Source organism: Urocampus carinirostris, chromosome 5 (assembly GCF_059441175.1).
Source record: "Urocampus carinirostris isolate Australia breed hairy pipefish chromosome 5, RoL_Ucar_1.0, whole genome shotgun sequence".
NCBI classification, from domain to species: Eukaryota; Metazoa; Chordata; class Actinopteri; order Syngnathiformes; family Syngnathidae; genus Urocampus; species Urocampus carinirostris.
Window position 1 is genome coordinate 4,189,060 of NC_142353.1, and position 22,905 is coordinate 4,211,964.

Genomic DNA, 22,905 nt, shown 5'->3' on the forward strand with positions numbered 1-22,905 from the left:
ATAGGTTCCCGACCCCTGCGCTAGAGGGCCAAAACAAACCATGCAATTGGCCGAAAAAGATGTCTCAATCATCCGTTAAATCGATCGCTTTTGGCTGAAGTTATTCGGAGCCTCGGATACGCTAGACGGCCAAAACAAACCCTGCAATTGGCCGAAAAAGATGACTGAATAGCAAGCTTGCTAAACTTCGCCATAAAGAAACATGTTTCATTAGTCTGTATTTGAAAACATTTTACTCTCCTGGATTTACTACACTCACGGTTGTAAGAAGACCATGATTGCGTATCATTATTGAACGTGAGAACTTAGGTGAGTTATGCGGCTTTATATTTTCCCGGTATCTTGTTTTAGAACGATCTTGATGTTGCTGTGATGAGTTGAGTGAATTAAACTCAATTCCAAGTGTTTATTGTCATATGCACAGTAAAGTTGTGAGCAAAAAAGAAAATAGAAAGTAAGGAATGGTTAGCATTTCTTGAATTCCAAGACTTTAACCTTCCGAATGATATTTGAAATGACGCATTTAAGTGTCATCGTACGGACACCACATCTGCACGCGTCTACGACACGTATTTGCTTCTTTGCAAGCTTTGGGAATGTTAAGGGGGTAATCAGTTTGACTGAATCATCTGACTGTTTTGTCGACGTTCCCATTGTAGCGCCTTATCTATGGAAGATATAGGACCAAAAATTATTTTTTGGCGGTGCGCCCTATAACCCGGTGCGCCTTATAGTGTGGAAAATACGGTAATATATTTTGCCTTTATGGCTCTGAGTCAAAAAGGTTCCCGACCCCTGCTATATACTATATATATATATTCTACCCTTTTCGCCGCGCTGAAAACACAATACTGCAAAGAACTACACAGTGTCCGGCTGCGATCAGAGCAAATGATCAAAATAGAGTCATAGGAGCAAAGAAAACGGAATATTAGAATTGTTATTTCTGAAAAAAAAAATGTTTTATGTATATTTCCAGGTTTTGTAGCATTTTCATATTTCTACTTTTGACAGGAGATATATTAAGAAGAGCAAAATCTTTTGGGATATTTAAGTTTTTTTTTCATACATACATTGACATAGGAGCAAAGGAATTTGAATGTTATTTTAATGTTAAGTTGTTTAAGTTAACTTCTAAGTTGTATAATTTACCAAGTTATTTTTATTTAGAGCAATTAGGGCATTTAAGGTTTAAATTTAATATTCTTGTCTGTTTTTATTCATATTTATGTTCCAAAAACATTAAGTTTAAGTGTGTTCAATAAATGTTTATCCTGGTTGGCCCGCGACCTTAAGTGTGTTTTGAATTTTGGCCCCTTGTGCAATTGAGTTTGACATCCCTGTCTTAGGGAGTAGAGATATAGAAGAGAGGATCCCCAGTCTTCTCGCTCCCTCCACTTTAGTCGCCTCTTGTGACACTCAGCGGACTGCGGTGGGAGAATTCTCACACCTCCCAGAGGGACAGGACCATAAATATAGAACAGATAAATAAAAACTATAACAGGCATTTGTTTTCCTTTATGGACGTCTAACGGGTAGTTATTTGTGCTTGAGTACCCTGGTTTAAGCAGTTATTTTTTATTGTTTTAATCAAACTCTTCTTTTAACATCTTTCAGATTTTTTTCCTACACAGTATTAAGCATTTTGTTCATGCGTACCTTTAAAAAAGTTATTCAGATATAAACTAATCATTGAAGAAGTTATTTTTTTCAAATATGATGGACGTAAATGTTACTGTAATATAATCTCAAAATTTCCCTTCTCAGTCATTTTACTTTGTGTTTATATACATGTAGATTTTTCTAATAGGGCTTTTGGCAGATGTTCAAAAGTCAACATACTTTGGTTGCTTGTCAAAATTTGCAAATCTTAACCAAGAACATTATTCTCCATGCTTAGGTGGATTTTGTACGAAGGGTAATGACTGGAGACCACCTTAGGGAGGAAGAGCACATGGCCTTGGAAACCCTGTTGGCCAATGTGCCTCAATCACAAACCGGGAAAAGCAGCAACAGTTTGGAACTTACGCCTTCGAACACACCCCAACTCTCCCCTGCTAGCACTCCTGCTAATAAGAAGAACAGACTCCCCATAGGTACCAACTCCTTCGCCTGATCTCCTGTTTTTTTAATGAATTTATTAGTATACCCGGCAGAATTCAACGCAACCACTTGTTTATTCTTGATGTGCAGCTGTGAGTGCCACTTGCAGGTTTAAACGGAGCTAGAGGAACAATTAGCATATCGTTTGTAACGAGGAGGAAAATAAACAAGCTGGGCTGTGATGGCTAGTTAGAGGCTTAGGTGTTTATTGGAAGTTAATGAGTGCCTTCCTGGTTTGTTAAGAAGATAATTAGCTTGGTCTAGATTAGGGCTCAATTACATAAATGACAACCAATTAAATAACCAAATATAAATGAACTCAAGTTTAATTGGAATGGGTGGAAAAGATGCCTCGGCTACCTCCATTAGTTTTTCCAAGAGCAATGATTTCAACTCTACACATTCTTAATTAGAAATGGAGCACTTGCTGATGAAAGATGATTGTTGTCCAAATTCTTTATACTACATACTGCATAGAAGTGTGGGATGCATTCCGTATTCTTTTTCCCACTTCTTCCCTTGTCGTTTCTCCACCTTTTGTGCTGCAAATGACCAGGACAACACTTTGCCGCGATAACATCCTGGGACCCTACAACCACTTCCCTGTCTGCTCATATTCCATTAGTAGCCCCATTTGGTGGGTAAACAGTAACATCCGTACTAGTAGTTGACAGTCATTTCAGTCATTTTAAAATATTTTTTTTTAAATTTAGCCTCACTTTCTGTTAGGCTGTGCTTATACCATATCACTGCATGAACAAACATAATAGAGGGTCAACCATGTTGCACTTTGCATTTCTTTTCTGTATGCTTTCACCATGCTTGCTTATATTCCCTAATAGTTAGGCAGGGATGTTTGTGTTTTAGTGGTTAGTGTTACTCTTCAATACAAAATCGGTGACTAAAAGAGGAGCCCTGGTGGAGTCCAATTTCCACTGGACACAATTCCGGCAAGGTGGATTAAACTCTGGCACCGGGCATACAGGGAAAGCACAGCCCTGATAAGACTGTGGTACCCCATACTCCCGAAGCACCCCTCACAGGGCTTTCTGAGGAACACTGTCGATTGTCATTTTTAAGTCCACAAAACATATGTAGACCAGATGGGCAAACTCCCATGCACCCTCAAGGACCCTACAGAGTTCGTAGAGCTGGTCCACTGTTCCACAGCCCAGACAAAAACCACACTGCTCTTCTTGAATACGGGATTTGACTTCCTGATGGACCCTCCTCTCCCGCACCCCCGAATAGACCTTACGATGGAGGCTGAGAAGTGTGATTCCCCTTCAAAATACCATGCAGGACTAAATGATTTTTTTTTTTCCTAGAAGCTGATTTTTATCCTTTTTTCACACTAACAACATTATGGGCTATGTCATATTCTAGACATCTCTAACGTTTACTATGTTTGTGTACTGTAATGCTAAATGTTATTTACCCTGGTCATCTTGAAAGGGGGATACCACTTGTGAGGTCCCTTCTCAAGGTTTCTCTTTTTACTCACGCTGAGGTTTTGAGTTGTTCCTTGCCCGCATGTTGGTTTAAGATTAGGTAATTGTGTCATTGTAATCCTGTGCAGTCCTTTGAGACATTTTTGTGATTAAGGGCTTTATAAATAAATTTGACTTGACTAGACTTGAGAGAAAAAAATGCTTATCTTATCACCCAAGAAAATGTACCCAAGTCAAGTTAGACAGGATTTTTGTTAACAGAAGTGTGATTGGTTGTCTGGCTTGGGCACTTGTGCAGATTTTGCAGCTTTCTGTTGAGCTGATTTTGGCAAAAATCTCAATTCGGCCAAAAAGTGAGTCAGGCTCTTATGGTATGAGTGGGATGCCGCAATTTAATACCTCATTATGTGTGTTGTAGCTGGCATTTGCTTTTACCATTTTCAGAACTCTCATTTTCATCATTCTCTTAAACGATCTCTTAAAATTGCACTTAATTCATCAAGTAACTTAACTTTGAACATAAATGGTTTCGATTACTCTCTAAATGTGATCAATCTGAACATTTTCTTCTCCATTTGCCAAACAGCAACTGCTCGAAGTCGTAGTCGTACCAACATAGCCCAGGAGGGGGAGGCAGAGGCCATCTCCCAAGAGTCGTTGCAAGAGCTCTTGCCAGAAGAGGTCCTTGTAATATCGTTTGGAAATGGCCCTCAGACTGTGCCTGGAATGATGTCAGAGAATGAGGTGATGAGGTTTGAATTAAAAAAAACAAACAAAAAAACAAAACAAAAACGTTTTTTCCCTAATTTCTGTATGAAGTATTGGTTTACTAGTTTAAGATTGTATGCATTTATTGAGCAAAAGCATCAATTTCTGCCCATGCAGACAAAGATTTGTTAACAATACTATTTTGTACTGTAGGTTTTGAACTTACAGATGTCTGATGCTGCTCAAGGTGACAGCCATACAGATGACACAAAGCTGCATGGTAAACCAGACAAAACGCTACGCTTCTCACTGTGTAGTGACAACTTGGAAGGCATCTCAGAGGGTTAGTTGTATTGTCTTGCATCATTGGTCTCTTAGCATATCAGTAACATGTATATATTAGGTCAAATTTAAAGTTTAGTTTTCATCATGCTGTTTGAAATGTGCTCCTCAGGTCCTTCGAATCGTTCTAATTCTGTGTCATCTCTTGACCTGGAGGGAGAATCTGTTTCGGAATTGGGAGCTGGGCCCTCAGGAAGCAACGGAGTAGAGGCTCTCCAGCTTTTGGAGCATGAGCAAGGTGTGCGTTTTCTAAATGGCATCAAAAAAGTTAGATAAGAGTGTTAGAAAGCTTTTTAACTACACTAATTAGAGGTTGAAATGAGTTCGATTCTCCCAAAACTTTGTGAGTCTCCGAATTGTAGAAACTGGTGAAAACACTTAGTTTCTATTCCCTATCAGGGAAAGAAAAAAAAGTAAATGGTAAATGGTCTGCATTTATATAGCGCTTTTCAATTCAATGAAGACCTCCCAGAGCGCTTTACAACGTGCTTCACACTTACCCATTCACACACACACTCACACACCAATAGCGGCCATGCAGACATGCAAGGCGCCGACCTACTTATTGGGGGCATTAGGGATTCAGTGTCTTGCCCAAGGACACTTCGACATATAACACGAAGTAGCCGGGAATCGAACCTGCGAGCGCTCTACCTCCTGAGCTAATGCCGCCCATAAAAAAGAAAAGTAAAATTTCATGTTATGTTTTTACCTTTCATGAGTGATGTACAAGCAACCCAAATTGAACATAGCATGTATATGCAGACTTGAGTGCAACATTATTTAGTTGCTTGTATCATATTTGTGTATCTTGCCATGTTGACACTCGTGTAACATACGGACATACTGATTTATTTATAGGAAAAACTTTGAGTGTATAAAACACAGAAATTAAGAAAAACACGTCAGAAGATAATTTAATCGCGCCAAACAATTATAAACACCGTCACAAAAATAATATGTATGTATGTATGTATATCACACCACTGGGCTTCCATCTCTCATGGTCTGATTATTTTTCAAGTTTTAGTGGTTCAGATACCAAATGTTATACTCACTGGCGTAATACTCTTGGTATTGTGATGACACTGGCACCATATAAATAATTCCACACGGCCTTTTTCAATCAGCCACTACTCAGGACAACTTGGATGATAAACTGCGGAAGTTTGAGATCAGAGACATGATGGGCCTAACAGAAGACCGGGACATCTCTGAAACAGTCAGTGAGACTTGGAGCACAGACGTCCTTGGCAGTGACTTTGACCCCAACATGGATGAAGACCGGCTGCAGGAAATGGCAGGTATTAATCTAAACACGATATAAAATTACATGAATTAAAAAAAAAAATCCTAATTTAAAATCACTCAAGTAGAAATTAGTTACCAGCAACAAACCTCATGGATTGTTTTGGGTTTTTAGGTACTTATTCCATTTCATCCTCGGTCTGATTCTGTTTGTCAAATGGGTTCAGGGAAATGTCATCACCTTGTGGCACATTGGTGAAATGGCAAGGTGTTGGACTGAACTGAACCTTGATGCTTGGACGAATTAATTTCATTACTTGATTTTACCTCCAAATGGGAAAATTACTATTGCCTCACATTTTTATCGTTATTATTTCATAAATATATGTAAATCCATATATTTAATCATCCTTAAGTTATTTAAGCATTGTTTCAAATAATTTTATGGATACAATCTTGTACTAGTTCTGGGATATTAGAGAAATCAACAATTTTATGGTAAAATAATTGTTTATATATACCCCAAATTACAAAAAAAAGAAATGTTCTCAATTTAATTTTAATTGTACAGCTATTTTTGCGTTAAATCAAAGCAAACTTTTCGCTAATGGTTGTAATACAATGAATTTGTCGCAATAAAGTCAATTTCATATTTGTCATCTACTATTACTGCTCAGCACGCAAGAGTAGGTGTTATTAGTAAAAACAAAAATATTGACAATTTTGGGGATCACTTAAAAACAAATTATTTCGGAGTCCAGCAATTTGCCTTTACTTTGGAAAATACTGCTCAACATCTTTGCCTATTTTCTGATACAATACGGTCCAAGCAGGTAACTAAACAATGAACTAATCGGTCACTGTATATAGTACTGTATTATGAAGTCAATGAAGATGAAGAAACTTGAGAAGGGACTGGGTAAGTATTAGTTTCAGGAGCGAGCAGCAGCAAGTCAACTGCAGGAGAGAGAGTGGGAAAGGTGAGAGGAGAGAGAGTGGGAAAGGTGAGATGGCACAACATTCATTTGGACAGGTAACTTAAAATTAGTTTTACCTGGTTATATCAGTATCAGAAATTATTTTCCCCCCATTTTATTAACACTCCACTTATTGAAACATGAATATTTTGTTTGTTTGTTTGTTTGTACATGATTCAATTGTTTGTTTGTTTGTACATGATTCAAATTGAATCTTTTCTTCCGGCGCCGTCACGAATGGCAGCCACTCCAGCAGCTTCCGTGTTATTTTCGATTGTTCTCGATTGTTCTCAGCTCAGGGATGCTGCTGGAAATGTGAATTTCCCTTCGGGGATGAACAAAGTATCTATCTATCTATCTATCTATCTATCTATCTATCTATCTAAATCCATTGTGCCCATCTTTGCCTGCTTCTGTGCTTGTGTTACCAAGCTCTCTTCCTTCTGTCTTCTTCCCTCTTTGACATTCATGTGGTCCCTGCAGTCTTATTGACCTTGGGTTCCTTCTCATTTGCATGTGCCATTTTTCATTCTTCGGAATATGGCGTTGGGGGACTTTTCCATCATTAAGTGAATTTACAGCGATTTCCTTATGTGTTTTCTCCCTGGGATTGGGTTATGAGATGCACATTAAATATCCATTAATACCTCATTATCCCACTGATAAGATTACCATGATAATGAGGCCGAAATTCTAATTGTTTCGCTTCTTGTTGTGCCACTCATTCAATCATTCACCTGAAAGACAAGCTCTCTTGAACACTGTAAACATGGATGGTTGGATTGGACTCTGCCATCTCAACGTACTTGCATACTTGGGTGTGTATTGAGTGGAAGGAAGCATGATGGACATAAGCGCCGGGCATCTGGAGGCGGAAACTACTCTCCCTGTATTATAAATGACATACTGTATATATTTTTATATACTGCATATATATTTGTGTAATATATATATATATATATATATATATATATATATATATATATAAAACGTTAAGAATGTCTGTGTAATGTTTCTCGCTCACTGAAACAATATATTTTTCCATTGTCAAACATTTTTAAAAAAGCCCCAGGGAGCCACTAGAAAGCGCCTATGGATCGTATGCGGCTCCAGAGACACGTGTTTCTGTCACCTCTCCTAGATTGAAGCAGACAGTGCGCAAGAGCCCAATTTGTTTATGAGGATTGTGAGTCAAAGTTCAGACCCAAGGGGGCAGCCTAGGTGCTCCTCCCAATTACCTTTTAACCTTGGTATGAAGTCTATAATCGCGCTGTTGCAAGCATAAAATGTACAGTTTACATCTGTTTACGCAGATGTTAACTCATTTTTCAGCACTTTTAAACTTTTTTTGGAATGCACTGTGACAATTTAGTTGTTACTGTTTTTTCCCATTTCAAAACAGCCTTATTTAAACGTTGCTTTAAAATAATCTTTAAAAGACTTGGGGTTGAAAAAAAAGATTTGACTTAAAGTAAAGAAAAACATTATGTCTTGTTCCTCTTTGTTCTAGGGGCAGCAGCAGAGAATGTGCTTGGCAGCCTGTTGTGCCTCCCAGGATCAGGCTCAGTGCTGCTGGACCCCTATGGCTCCACAATCTCAGAGACCACTAGCGAGGCATGGAGTGTGGAGGTCCTGCCAAGTGATTCAGGTGGGGTCATCCAGCTGTCACATTCTGACTGTTCCCTGTCCTAAGTCCATGTTATAATGCTCGCATTTTTCTCCCAAAACAGTCATTAATATGTCCTCTCATGCATGCATTTGTATGCATATTCATGTTCCGACTGCCTTTTAATTGGGGGCTGGGACACCAGGTGTGGTTGCACGTGTTCCACACCTAACATGTGTGTACACATCTGTCATGATATTTGTATGCACTTGCCTGTCTTTCAGGGAAGATCCTTGTGTGCCAATAAAAAGCTGCACTGGGTTTCCTTAGAGGGACCACCAGGTGTGTTTGCACCTGGTGGTGGTGCAGTGGGGAGAGAAGCGCAAGGACAGCAGCTGCCTTCAGTCATTTTATATGGCGTCAATTCTAGACTTGTGTATGTTTTATTGTGCAGTGTTGATCAGCACATTAGGGTATCAGGTGTCCCCTTAAATTTAAAAAATACGCAATCTCACTTGACACTTTATTGGCTATACCTGCAAATGTTATTTGAACAGAATCATTAATTTGACATTGCACGCTAAATATTTAAATGAAAAATGGAACTTGTCATTCAAAGATGATCTTCATAGTCTTTATTAAGGTTGGATAGAAATACACAGATCTTGTGGACTTACATTTGACTGCAAGGGTATCCATGCTGTATCTTCACTGCTAAGTGATTAGATGAGCAGTATGTTTTATGGAGGTCAAATGTTTAATATATCAAAGCATTTCTAAGCCATGACTATTAAATAAACAAGTAACCTTTAGCAAAAGGTTTCAATTCTTAAATGACTTATACCATGTTTGTAAGATTTTGATACAATCATTTTTTTCTTTGGACACTAATTTAATTTATCTGACACTGATTATGTGCATACGATTGATTTCTTTTTTTTCACTTTTTGCTTTTTTTAAGCTCTGTAGAAGAGCAATCTAAAGCGGTATCTTTTTTCAAATACTATGCTTGTTTCATGGTTCAGAAGCCGAAAACTACACTCGGCAGACCACTTCACCAGAACATTATTACTAACGAGCATGCAAATTAGTACTGCTGTTCATATGGAGCCTCTGGGTTTAAACCAACAGCTCCATTGGGCACCAAAAGAATTGGCCTCACTAGCTTTATGGTTTTGTTTGGCTCTTATTACTTGCCGTTGCCGTAATGTATCCTTTGATTCCGTGGATATGTGTGTATTTGGCAATAATGGGGTGGATTGACAAAATGACCGCTGTATAACTATTACAACTGTATCTGGAGAAGAAATTGTGCTGTATGCTTACACCTTAGTTCAAAAGGGCCTTTTTTTGTACTAGAAGAAAGAAGTGAAGGCTTGAGAATCATCTTTATTGTTTTAAATTCTTTGTACCACTTTCAGAAGCACCCGATTTGAAGCAGGAGGAAAGACTCCAGGAACTCGAGAGTTGCTCAGGGGTTGGCAGCACATCAGATGACACAGAAGTCCGTGAGGTCAGCTCCAGACCAAGCACTCCTGGCCTCAGTGTTGTCTCAGGTACAAATTACATAAAAATAGAGGAGATATATGATAACAATGTGCAGTAGCTTGAAGCAATATTGTACTCCACATGCCCAAATTCCATAATTCTTTTGTCTGGCATTGCAAGAAGTTAAAATTATATTAGCTAATGTAGCCTGGACCCATTGGATGCTCTCTTTATTATATTTACATCTGTAACTTGTGGAAGCTTGTTCCACCACTTTAAAGCCAACACTTGGTTTCCTTTAGAACAAAGTGTCTAAAAAGAAAAAAACGGTGTCTTTTGACCACTATCTCATTTCCCATTAGATCGTGGTGCCACCAAATTGTTTGTCCTGAGCATACACAGGATGCAGCTTTTTTGCCCTGCAGGTGTCAGTGCAACCTCAGAGGACATCCCAAACAAGATAGAGGATTTGCGCTCAGAGTGCAGCTCAGACTTTGGAGGGAAGGACTCTGTGACCAGTCCAGATGGGGAAGAGTCAGGCCATGGTAGGAGACTGTCCCATCCCTATTAGGTTTGATAATTCATTAGTTTAGCCCACACCAACCAGTACTATTAATAACTGCCACTTCCAGGGTAATTGCCGGTTTCAATTGCTGTTTATGTATTCAGATGTATAAACACATTTATTATGAAACATTATACGCTTTATTTGCACACTTTTTTTAGTTGATGACTTTCAATTGCTGTTTTTAACTTTATATCTGCTCATATTATTGTAGGCGCACACCAACTGACTTCGCCAGCTTCACAAACTGATTCTTTATTGGTCATGTTTGATCCTCTTTCCTGTAGTGAAGGTAAATCTCATGAGAAATAAGTGTCATTTAAGTCCAATACTAATGTTTCACTCAAATGAATCCAAAGATAAGCTTTTTACTCTTTTCACCTTTTCAATTGTTCAGTGCAGTAGAACATGTACAATTGTTTGTGTTTTTTTGTTCAATATTTCGATTTTGATAACAAGATGGCTTGCTTGTTTGAAGAGGAATAGTGCTTTTGTGGCAAGGTGAATGATGACAAGTTGAGAGACCTCACCTTGATTTGGCACAGTCTCCTTGCCCCACTGTGCATAAAGCTTAAAAAAACACCTTTTGAACCTTTTTAGGACACAAGCCGGTGTACCCTTGGAACAGGTGGCCGTCTGTATTCCCGTGTTTGTTTTTCATAAACATTTCAGAATGTCACTACTAAATAAAAGGGCACCAAATGAATCTATTAAGCGCTTATGGCATCAAATTAATCGTAGAAAGTGGAGTGCCCTGAAAGTTTATCAATTTCCCTTTTGTGTGTGTTGATTTTATTTTATCCAAGGTTCCACCACAGGGACAATAGTGAGGCCCAAGGTGCACTATGCCAGGCCTGCTCACCCACCCCCAGATCCCCCAATCCCTGAAGCCAGCACCCTGGGCCCGGAAACACGCCATTCTGTCATGCCCCACAGCTTTGCTCAGGCTGAGTTTGAGCACAACAAGCAGCGTCATTCCTTCCCTGACCGACTGGTCCGCAGTCGCAGCTCTGACATAGTTTGCCCGGGCCGACGACCCACCAGTGACCCTGGCCTCAATCGCCGTGGTGCAGTTGAAGAGCGCGACTCTTCCGGGGCTTTTGCTTTAGGGCCGTCCTCGTCGCCCAGCAAAGATTCTTTGAAAGGAGAGGTAACTATTCTGTAACATGATCACTGTGTTCTTCATTTTGTATTAGTTAATGGTTCTACATGATCCATTTTTATATTAAAACAAGTGTTGATATCATAGCTGGGGTTGTGTCCTAGGGGTCACTTTTGCATCTGCTTATGTCACAGGTTTGGGGTGATTTAAATACAGTAATCCTTCGCTGTATCTCTGTTTATTTTTGCGGATTTTCATCGCTTATTGTATTCTGCCTTCTGTATCGGTCCCCCCCGCTTTTTTTCCTGCCAGTGTCTGCCTTTCCGTCAATTACTTTGCAGCCAAAGCTGTACATGTAAAACGCTTCATGAACCTACATTACATGAGTGCAAATCTTTTTCAATTTCAAGTTTCTCTAAAAGCCATCATGTGGACATAATGCTCTGGACATACTGCGGCCGGTCTCAAAAGGCAGAGGAACATGCTTTCTGTTGCCAACATAGTTGCACTTCACACACTAAATAAAAGTGAATGCAGTTTTCCATAACGTTGTCATGATGGTAAAAATATATGTGACGTAAGTGGATACAGGAGTGCTATAAAAGCAGCAAGATTATTCTATAATTTGACAGTACATAATTTGTTTAAAATAGTTAACACAAATAAAACATTTATAAGGTACAGTATTTTTATTTGCTAAACAAATGCTTGAGTCTGTAAATTGGGTTTGTTCTTTGGTTTCAATATACAAAAGAGTACCTTATAAATACATTAAAAAAATTATTCGGCGGGTTTTGACTATCGCACGACGATTTTGAAATGAAACCCCTGCGAAAAACGATTGATTACTGTATTAGGATAAAGGGACTACTTGGATATGTGGGAGAATATGGCCTGCTTGTAGCGTGTTCCAACATGCTAATGTAGGGCATTGGCATAACAGGCTGAGGACAGAAAAGACAGTGATGACGAGAAGTCCGATCGCAACAAGCCGTGGTGGAAGAAGCGTTTCGTGTCAGCCATCCCTAAAGGTAATACAACTGTCTTTTCTCTAAAAAATACAGTAATGCCTTTTCATGACATACTTTTGGAATAAAACACTTTTCTAATAATAATTGACAAAGAATCTTATTCTTTGAAAAGCAGCATGGAAATCCATTTGTAACATAAGAATAATGTATGTTATATATTGCCAATGTTCCAGTTGTAAAATGTTATGTTTGTCAGAGTTGTTTTACAGACAAGTCCAGTCCCTTTTCGCTCACGTCTCACTGCCTTTAGATTTATATAGTGTTCTAACCTAATCACTCATCAGAGGAGCTTTCGCCTTGTTGATTGTATGGCCGCTAGCCCTCCCAGCTGTGCTGTCATCTAGCAGCTAATGGTCATTAGATAGACCTCTCTGTCATCACCACTGATAAATGGCACATCTCTTGTTGCAGTTCTACTATACTGCCATATCTCATGCATCTGTCTGGGAAATAATGAGCTGCGCCCACACATAGTGACTGCACATTACTCTTTGAGATAATTGTGTTTCTTAAGTAAACATTAAATGGGTATTCATAAACCGGGCGACACACAGTTGACTTGCGAGCTGTCGGAGCCTGACCAGCAGTCTGCTGCCAACCTGTATTTGTCCTGATGCTCTGCCTGGCAACCCAGTTGGTTGTCCTGTGGAAAGGCCATTCTTGTTTGTTGTGTCCCCCACAGTTCTGTATTGGACAGTCGAGAGTGAAGTCTCAGGTAACACTGTTGCCATTCAGTTCGCTTCGGTGCAGTGGTCTGCAACCGGTACCTCACAATGTGTCGTTTAGTACTGGGCAACACAGAAAGAAAAAAAAGGCCTTAATTTTGCTTGTAACTAAATAATTTGTGAGTACCAATTTTCTTTTACTCAATATGAACTCAGTTTGGTGTGCGTTATACTGAAATGTTACAATAGTATATCACTGTAGCCTAGCAATGATTGATCAGTCGACCACTATCGCCAATCTAATTTGCTCATGCAATGGTAATCAAACTCTGATCGTGGCGTCGAGCACCGAATTCTGACCACTAGGCTACTAGGAATGAGGCAAAATACATGACATTTTATCTCATAATCAAGCTATTTTTTTTTACTTACAATGCCACTTTGTACATCAATGTATTGGAGCATTACGGAAAAGAGTTCAGCCAAAACGTTTTAAAACGTGGTGCCGTGAATAGAAATAGTGTGATGATGAGATAAAATCTAATGCCTTTTTCTCCGTCAAGTAGATCCCTAGTCGTCTAGTGATGACACAGTGGATTTGGGCCTATTATAATTATTACAAATGTTATTACTAAGGTTATTTTTGAGCTGGGTCACAACTATATAGTCAGACATTATACCGGTCCGTGGTACAGAAAAGGTTGCCGACGACTGCTTTATTGAACTGGCTGCTTGCCATGCTGCTTCGTATTTTCCTTTTAGAGTAGTTATCGTCCATGCATTTTGCTCATTCTATGTTTCATTGCATCTTGTTGCTACCTTACTTTGTTGACAATTCAGAATATCAGTTTATATGACACTTTTGAGCCAGTGTTTCCCATGTGTCTCTTCAAATGTTAGATTCTTGTTCCTAAATTGTCCTGTTTTCACCATTTGTGTTAATTGGATAAGCCCCCATAGACATTTCGACTTCATAGACCTAATTACCCATAATGAGATTTTGTGGACTTTAATGATATTCTGAAATTTTATTCACAATTCTAATTATAATTCTTTTGGTAATTTAACTGGAATGAGATTTTTCATCAGTTGGCCACCCCCTGCTTTTGTGTGTTTAATAGTTAAGAAGCTGCACATGGTCATCCAGTTAAATTGAAACCTTTGTTTACGCTACAAATTTCTCAATCGTGTTTTTCACAGCTCCCATTGCTGCATTTCGAAAACGTGACAAGCATGATAAAGATGATATTGCTCCAGACCGAATCCCACAAGGTTTGTTCATCAAATTTCCCAAAATAATGTGTTGAATCCTCCTTAAATTGAATTATAATTTGCGTGTGTTTGTGGAATTGCGAACTCAACAGATGACCCTTTGCCTCGACAAAGCTCTCAAACTCAAGCAGCAGAGGACATCCTGGATAAATACCGCAATATTAAGCGAACCAGCCCAAGTGATGGAGCCACTGCAGCAACTGCTTATGAGGGTGCTGGAGGTCAGTGTTAACACCAGATTGTAATTTGTCCTAGCTTTGTCTCAAACTTTAAAAAAAAAATTATTAATTATTAGGGGTGCGATGATATGCTTTAAATCATATCACGATACGGAGGTCCCGATTCTATTTATTTCACGACTCTCAATAATAGCCATTTTACAAGTATTGCAATTCGATATAATTGATAAATGCAATTTAATTTTCTTTCATAAAAAAACAAACCATTTAAATCATACACTTCTGAGACAATAAACCATGAGCGATGTTCAAACAATGCACATTAGTCTGCGTCAGTCAGTCCAGAAGCTGACATTTATCTCAACTTAGACAATGAGAATTCAGTGAAGAAAATAAGTATTTGAACACCTGTGTATCATCTAGAATTCTGACCCTGAAAGACCTGTTAGTCCGCCCATTAGAAGTCAAGTCAAGTCATTTTTATTTGTATAGCCCTAAATCACGAAGAGTCTCAAAGGGCTTCACAGATTATTACACTATATTACACAGACTATTTTTCAGCCGACGAGAAGAGTAGGTTATTCATATGCTATGGAGTAGAAGTGAGTTTTAAGTTTGGATTTAAACATTTCCACTGAGGTTGCAGATCGGATCTCAGGGGGAAGAGCATTCCACAGCACCGGTGCCCGGATGGAGAACGCTCTCGAACCAGCAGAACACTTCTTTGCTCTTGGGATCACCAGAAGACCGGCACCTGCATTCAATGTATCTTTCTGAATCAGATGCACCTGTTTGAGAGTGTTAGCTTCATAAAGACACCTGTCCAACCCATACAATCAGTAAGACTTTAACTTGTAACATGGCAAAGACCAAAGAGCTGTCCAAAGACACCAGAGAAACAATTGTACACGTTCACAAGGCTCCAGAGCTATTGCCAAGCAGCTTGGTGAAAACAGGTCCACTGTTGGAGCAATCATTAGAAAACGGAAGAAGCTAAACATGACAGTCAATTTTAATCAGAGTGGAGCCCCATGCAAGATATCACTTCGTGGGGTTTCAATGATTCTGAGAATGGTGAGGAATCAGCATGGAACTACACGACAGAAGTTGGTCAATGACCTGAAAAGAGCTGGGACCACCATTTTCAAGGTTACTGTAATACACTAAGACATCATGATTTAAAATCATGCACGGCACGAAAGATTTCCCTGCATATGACCATTTGAATGATACAGAGGAGTCCTGAGAGAAAGTTCTATGGTCGGAAAAGACCAAAATCCAACTTTTTGGTCATAATTACACTTAGCGTATTTGGAGGAAGACAATGAAGAGTACATTCCGAAGAACACCATCCCTACTGTGAAGCATGAGGGTGGTAGTGTCATGCTTTGGGGGTGTTTTTCTGCACATGGGATGGGACAAGTGCACTGCATTAAAGAGAGGATTGTGTATTGTGAGATTTTGGGGAAAAACCTCCTTCTCTGTCAGAGCATTGAAAAAAGGGTCGTGAACACGACATAGACCTGAAGCACACAGCCAAGAAAACCAAGGAGTGGCTCCGTAAGAAGCATATCAAGGTTCTAGCATGGCCCAGCCAGTGCCCAGACCCGAACCTCATCGAAAATCTCTGGAGGGAAACTCCGTGTTTCTCAGCAACAGCCCAGAAACCTGACTGATCTAGAGAAGTTCTTCCTGGAGGAGTGGGCCAAGATCCCTCCTGCAGTGTGTGCAAACCTGGAGAAAAACTACAGGAAACGTTTAACCTCTCTAATAGCAAACAAAGGTTACTGTACCAAATATTAAAATTAATTTCTCAGGTGTTTAAATGATTATTTGTAGCTATATCACACAAATAAATCATTAAAAAATCATGAATTGTAATTACTGGAAGTTTCTTTTAGTTTATCTCTCTCACAGTAGACATTCACCTACGACGAAAATTTCAGACCTTCCATGATTTCTAAGTGGGAGAAATGGCAAAATAGCACGGTGTTCAAATATTTATTTTCTTCACTGTATGTCTTGTGTGCAACTGGTTTACAGCCACAAACTGAAATGTCAACTTTTCCATTTCCATTTGCTTTTTCGCATTTTTACATACTGGATATGACATCATGAAAATTGATTACGGGGAAATACGTCTTGTTTTAAAAATGTCCAAAAATAATCTTTTTTTTTTGTCCCACTGCTACTCACTATGGATTTATCCTTTCATCATTTTAAATGATGAACAATTTTTGTAAAAAGTCGCTACAGTACGGTAACACAGAATGATGCTGTGGCCTTTTAGGCAACTGAGAAGCACAACTACCAAACTAAAGAATTTACTTTATCCAGAATTTGGTAAGTTGTCCTCAAAGCAGTTAACAATCCATTCATTTGGCCTCCCCAGATATGTGTATTGAGGAAAATGTTCATGACCCTTCAAGAGAAGATCCACTGCAAAACATTTCGACTGATGACCTCCCAGATTCAGCTAGTCAGACAGCCCGTCAACATGGCTCCAAGTTCTCATTTAGGTATGGCATTGTCATTTAGCATGTGCACGTCTTTTTTTTCTTTCCAAGAAGCTATACAATACTATTAACTGATTGTAATTGACCTCCAGTGATGCCAAGAAAAAGTTGCGGTTGGCATTATGCTCTGCAGACTCTGTAGCTTTGCCTATGCTGACTTCTACAACAACTAGAAATGGGTTGCCTGACCACATGGACCCTGAAGGTGACAAATTATGAAATAAAGTCATCATCCTCGCAGTTTCTATTAACATACAAGAGAAAACTACTTCAGAAACTGTCAGTATTTGTGATATAGAGATGATACATTTAATCGAATGTTTAAACATGCTGAATAGGAAGTATATTAGAGATTTAACTGACTTACTGTAAAACCACATGACTTCATAGTTGACAGTGTCAGTTATACTGTATTAAGTGGGCCCAATCATATTTCAAACTTTAATGCTAAAATAAACTTTCCCATGTTTCTAACAATCTTCTTCTCTCTCTCAGACAATGAGATCGTCTGCTTTCTCAAGGTCCAGTTAGCGGAAGCCATTAACCTCCAGGACAAGAATCAGATGGCCCAGATCCAAGAGACTACGCGTTGTGTCAGTCGTTTTGATTCTCGCACCTGTCGCAAGCTTCTTACAGCGATTGCTGAGGATTACAGGTTAGAGTTTAACATCATGAAGTTAAGAATTGTTTTCTTATTACTATTTGTTTTCGTTTTGTATAGAAAGCGAGCTCCTTACATCGCTTATTTGACGAGATGCCGCCAGGGCCTACAGACTTCTCAAGCCCATCTGGAGAGGCTTCTCCAAAGAGTTCTGCGAGACAAGGAGGTTGCCAACCGCTATTTTACCACTGTATGCGTTCGCCTCCTCCTTGAACACATGGAATCGAGGATGCTTGACTTTATCAAAGGTACCTAATGTTTCTAATAGTATTTTATGGTAGTATTTTCCAATATTGACTAAAAATAAAAGTAGAAACTAGTCACTATTTTCCCTCCCTCTCGGTTTCAGCGTTCCAAAAGTGCACAGCAGCAGATGACAAGACTGCAGCTGTGGAGGATTTTCTGCGCTACTTGTACGGCGCCATGGCCCGTGATGCCATTTGGCAGTATGCGAGCGAGGACCAGCTGCAGGACGCCCAGATGGCCATCGAGCGCAGTGTTATGAACCGCATCTTCAAGCTGGCCTTTTACCCAAATCAGGATGGAGACATTCTCAGAGATCAGTTAGTAGTTGCGCTTTCACTCGTGACACGATGCTGTGCACCACAAGCAGTCAAGCATGTGGGAGGATCATTTCTGCCCATGCTGTTGTGCTTTAAATATATCAAATATGTCCTTACTTGTATTAACTCCGTGCTAAAAACTCAATCATTCAAAAAGTAAGTATATCAACTATACCTTAACAATCCAAACAAAATCTAAAAATAAGGACTGAAATATTGAAACAAAAAGAACACGATAAGCAAGTTTTGTTCATGGGATTTGGTTGCAAAAAATGATGTCACTCGCTCTTCATCAATTTTAGTGATTAAAAAGTAATTCAGAAAGTAAGTTTATCAACAACTCAAAGGAGCTGTACGGAGTTTGGATTTTTAATTTTTTTTTACTTGTTGCCACCATCTCCTGGGCTTTTATTGCAGCTTCCGTCAAGCCCCTTATGATGTGCATGCAAGTATGTGTATGACTTACACATGCTCGAATAAACTCTCCTTTTTCACCTTTCTTAGATTTTGTGTTGGCATTTTGACTGAACTTGAAACGGACTATTTCTTACTTTCAACATTTCATGCCTCACTAAAAAATACAAATAAAAGAAAGGGGGGGTGAGGAGGCAGTGTGATATCACTCTTCAGCACACCCCCCACCCTCATTCCTCCTACTGAGTGTGTTCCACCCCAAAAATCTTTTATAAGGATAAAAGCGTTGGAAAAAAATAAGAGCTATTTGAACTTTCGTTCTACATTGTTAACGCATACTTATACGACGCAACTCACCTTCACCATTAAAAAACTTCTAAAAATTAGGACTTTTTGTTGTTTCAATATTTCAAATACTGTAAGAAAAAGTGCTGCTCCATGACACCAACGTGTCATTTTGCCTATTTTTTGTACACAATTTCTGTGAAATAGTTTGTAAACACTTCTTACAGAAGACACAACAGAACAATAGCACAAACAATAAATCGATAGTTTTGTCAAGTCATTCCTGAAATCTCAAGAATACTGCTGTAGCACCGTTACTTAAAAAACAGAAAACCTTTGAATACACAATTTTCTTTACCCCCACAGGCTTTTACATGAACATATCCAGCGGCTGTCCAAAGTTGTGACTGCTAATCACAAAGCACTTCAAATCCCAGAGGTAAGAATGTTGAAAACAAAGTTTTTTACGGCAGTGGTCTGCACCTGTTCTGTACCACGGACAAGTTAATTGTCTGATGTTTTCACGGCTTAGCATTAAACATACTGTTCTTTTTCTAAAATAATGATGATGATAATAACAAAAAAATATAGCATTTTTAATAACATAATAATAATGATGAGCGTAAATCCACTTTGTACGGTCGTCATATGGAACAATTAATGTCCTCGTCACATCACACTAAAATCACATTCATTTGTTTTCCGAACTGCTTATCTTAACATAAACTAACCCTGTAAAAAGCTTGTAGTTGGTTTTATGTGGTCTCTGTGTTGCGTTCTTGACTTAATAATCCATACATCTTCCAACTGCGTTGCAAAAGGTTTTTCAATAGCAGAAAGTTTTTTTATGACGATGTGGATGATAATTCTCCATGCTGATTGGCTATAAGCGCAAACTTTTTTGGGGGGGATTATGCTTCACTGCATCCCTGCCGTGCAGAAATCCTTGTTTCCAACGTAACCATTCACTCGTCTGTGCGAACCAAACTGCTTTTAATTCAAACGTAGCACCTCAAAGCCGGTCTGTAACGCTGTGGTGTCTGTAAAATAATAGAAAACAGAACCTGATTGTTCTTTCTGTATGGCCCGGGACCAAAGATGCTCAGCTGTGTTTGGTTTCAGGTTTACTTGAGGGAGGCTCCTTGGCCCTCTGCACAGGCTGAAATTAAGACCATCAATGCCTACAAGACGCCCAGAGACAAAGTCCAGTGCATCTTGCGCATGTGTTCCACCATCATGAACCTGCTCAGCCTGGCTAATGAAGATTCTGTACCTGGAGCCGATGATTTTGTCCCTGTGCTTGTCTTTGTCCTCATTCGGGTGGGTCTCCAGGTTTCTTTTCCTTTTTGTTTTTGATACCACCTTCCTTTGTTCGATATGTGTGTTTGCAACATCAGTGTACCGTGATTCTTTATTTCCCCACTCGCAAGCTAATCAGCCCATCCCTGTGTCTCCTCCCCTCCAGGCAAACCCGCCTTGCCTGCTGTCCACCGTTCAGTACATCAATAATTTCTATGCCAGCCGGCTGAGTGGGGAGGAGTGCTATTGGTGGATGCAGTTCACCGCGGCGGTGGAATTCATTAAGACCATCGACGATCGCAAGTGAAGCAGAACAGCCACCTGTATGGGCAGACTGTGGGGAAGGGGGGTGGGCCAGGAACCTTCCCAACCAACTGCTCCCACTAGCACATCGTTTGGAAGCTGGCCCTCAGCCCGCTAGCCACGTGTATAGCTTGTACATAGCCACAGACACTCAAAGATGACAGAATATATATTACTGTTCGTATGTGTACAAATGCAGGTTTTTAGCCGTGGTGAGAAAACGGCCATGGGAAAAATCTTTAACACTTTGAACTTGAGTTGTTGTTTTTTTTTTTAATCTGTCTTCGAATCATGTTTCACTTTTCCGATGTATCGATTAAGACTTTTATATTTAAGAAATTAACACATTAATTCGAAATGGTAAAACTCTAAATGATAAACTTATTTAAAGGGACCAGATGTTTGTGTGATTGTCTCATATACTCCCTCCCCCAAAAGTGAGAGGAAAGTAGCTTTGATTGTCTATTTAATTGTGTTCATTAGCACTGTAACAGGCAACACAAGCTTCAGCAACTTTCATTGTGGTTAATTCCTTTTAACCGACTAATAACCAGTTTGTTAGGCAGATTGTGCGGCAGCTGATTTCAGGTCACTTTCAACCCAAATGTGTGAATTTGGAAACATGTCATGTCTTGCTTGAACTCACTGTCAATTCAAATATGCATATCAAGCCCGTTTTCGGGGCAAGGGATACTGGACGATGGGGACATACAGGGTTGGTTTGTGCTCACCTGTGTATTTATAATAGTGCCTTTATGTGGGGCGCCCAGTAAAGTTTACAATCTAATTTCCTAAAAGATGGCATGCTCCCCACCAATGTACACCCTTCGCCAGGCCAACGTTACTGATTGCCAAGACTCAGTCACTTTAACGCACTCATGTCCCTCTTTTCTAGCATGGGGTGCTCAAGCTCTCCTTAAAAATTGCATATTTTTCCTAGCTGAACAAAGCAATTTGATTTCTCATCTACAAAATAAAAAATGATGACCAAATTGGAACTCCGCCCTCTACCTCTCCCCTTGCATTCAAGAAAAGGGACTTATTTATTTGCTTGTTTGGCTCACTTTCTGTGCACTAATGTGCCATGCATAGAGTTTTGCAAAGCCATTACTTGTTCTATGGTTAATGAGCTGACAGTACAATAAACATTAGATAGAGAGAGCAAATCATTAACACTTTTCACTTGTTATTGCCTGTACGTTTATGCTCTGTTTTATTTGGGGGTTGCTTACCTTACATTGTATATGCGAGTGGTCTGCACATTAAGACTCTTCCTGCAACAGGCCAGTTAATTGTGACCTTGACGTATGATTTATTTTGCACAAAACATGCATATTCCCTAAATAAATTGGCACTGATTAGTCCAATTCGAGACCTTTTTCTTTCATTGTGAATAAGGTCTAGTTTACACATGATCTTTGCATACACATTTGATTTCCTGAAGAACCACTCATTTGCGATTTGATGTAAATGTTGCGGCTTTACAAATTGGGTTAATAGGAAATGAGTTCAAAGCCGTTTTTGTATTTCAACTTCCCTAATATATGCTTAAAAATAAAAAGGATGCCAGACTAGTTTTTATCTTAAAGATTTTTTGCTCTGCTTCCTGTGCACCCGTGCTTAATGGTTGAGCCGAGTGTGTAGATCAGAATATTGCATCTAATTTTAATGTTTAAATATGACATACAGGGACAGTGGGTTTGTCTTTACTGTGATGAATGCGTTGTGATTCTTTAGAAACAATAAAATAATATGGTGTTTTCCCCTTATTCCCAATATGTCCTGCTTGACTTGTGCCAGTTATCACTCACACCTGCTTTTGATGCAAATGAGATTTTTCCTTTTTTTTTTTTTTTTTTTTACTATTCAGAAACCTGGACAGTAGCTGCTACATCTGGGCTGTGTTTCACACAATAGATGTAATTGCAGAGAAATTATGCACGCAATATAATTGTTAGTTGTAGGCAGTGGAGCAGCAGCATTCAGCCACAAATTCCAATCCAGCTGCAAACATTTTATTACTGGTAACAAACGTGCAGCAAATTAAAATTGGAAATATCCCTTCATATTGGGTCCTTCTTACTTCAATTGCTTTCCTGGATACTCTTCTTTGCAGGAGGGTTATCT

General features: G+C 39.3%; 1 protein-coding gene across 3 annotated transcripts in view; it reads left to right on the forward strand.

Moving 5' to 3' along the window:
• gapvd1 (GTPase activating protein and VPS9 domains 1) overlaps positions 1-22,547 on the forward strand; it is a 35,174-nt gene extending 12,627 nt beyond the window's left edge. Inside the window, exons 7-29 of one of the 3 annotated variants that reach the window (XM_088335409.1) lie at positions 1,901-2,096; positions 2,660-2,740; positions 4,141-4,298; positions 4,476-4,605; positions 4,717-4,842; positions 5,735-5,908; positions 8,340-8,477; positions 9,857-9,991; positions 10,349-10,468; positions 10,703-10,780; positions 11,295-11,638; positions 12,534-12,621; positions 13,304-13,336; positions 14,487-14,558; positions 14,651-14,779; positions 17,130-17,256; positions 17,346-17,458; positions 17,749-17,908; positions 17,975-18,162; positions 18,264-18,477; positions 19,543-19,615; positions 20,299-20,496; positions 20,642-22,547. In XM_088335409.1, coding sequence (XP_088191535.1) covers positions 1,901-2,096; positions 2,660-2,740; positions 4,141-4,298; positions 4,476-4,605; positions 4,717-4,842; positions 5,735-5,908; positions 8,340-8,477; positions 9,857-9,991; positions 10,349-10,468; positions 10,703-10,780; positions 11,295-11,638; positions 12,534-12,621; positions 13,304-13,336; positions 14,487-14,558; positions 14,651-14,779; positions 17,130-17,256; positions 17,346-17,458; positions 17,749-17,908; positions 17,975-18,162; positions 18,264-18,477; positions 19,543-19,615; positions 20,299-20,496; positions 20,642-20,782 — 3,216 coding nt within the window. In that variant the 3' untranslated portion in view covers positions 20,783-22,547. The remainder of the gene's footprint in view (positions 1-1,900; positions 2,097-2,659; positions 2,741-4,140; positions 4,299-4,475; positions 4,606-4,716; positions 4,843-5,734; positions 5,909-8,339; positions 8,478-9,856; positions 9,992-10,348; positions 10,469-10,702; positions 10,781-11,294; positions 11,639-12,533; positions 12,622-13,303; positions 13,337-14,486; positions 14,559-14,650; positions 14,780-17,129; positions 17,257-17,345; positions 17,459-17,748; positions 17,909-17,974; positions 18,163-18,263; positions 18,478-19,542; positions 19,616-20,298; positions 20,497-20,641) is intronic. The other 2 variants (XM_088335406.1, XM_088335407.1) reach the window with 2 other exon arrangements.
• Positions 22,548-22,905: the final 358 nt, after the last annotated feature.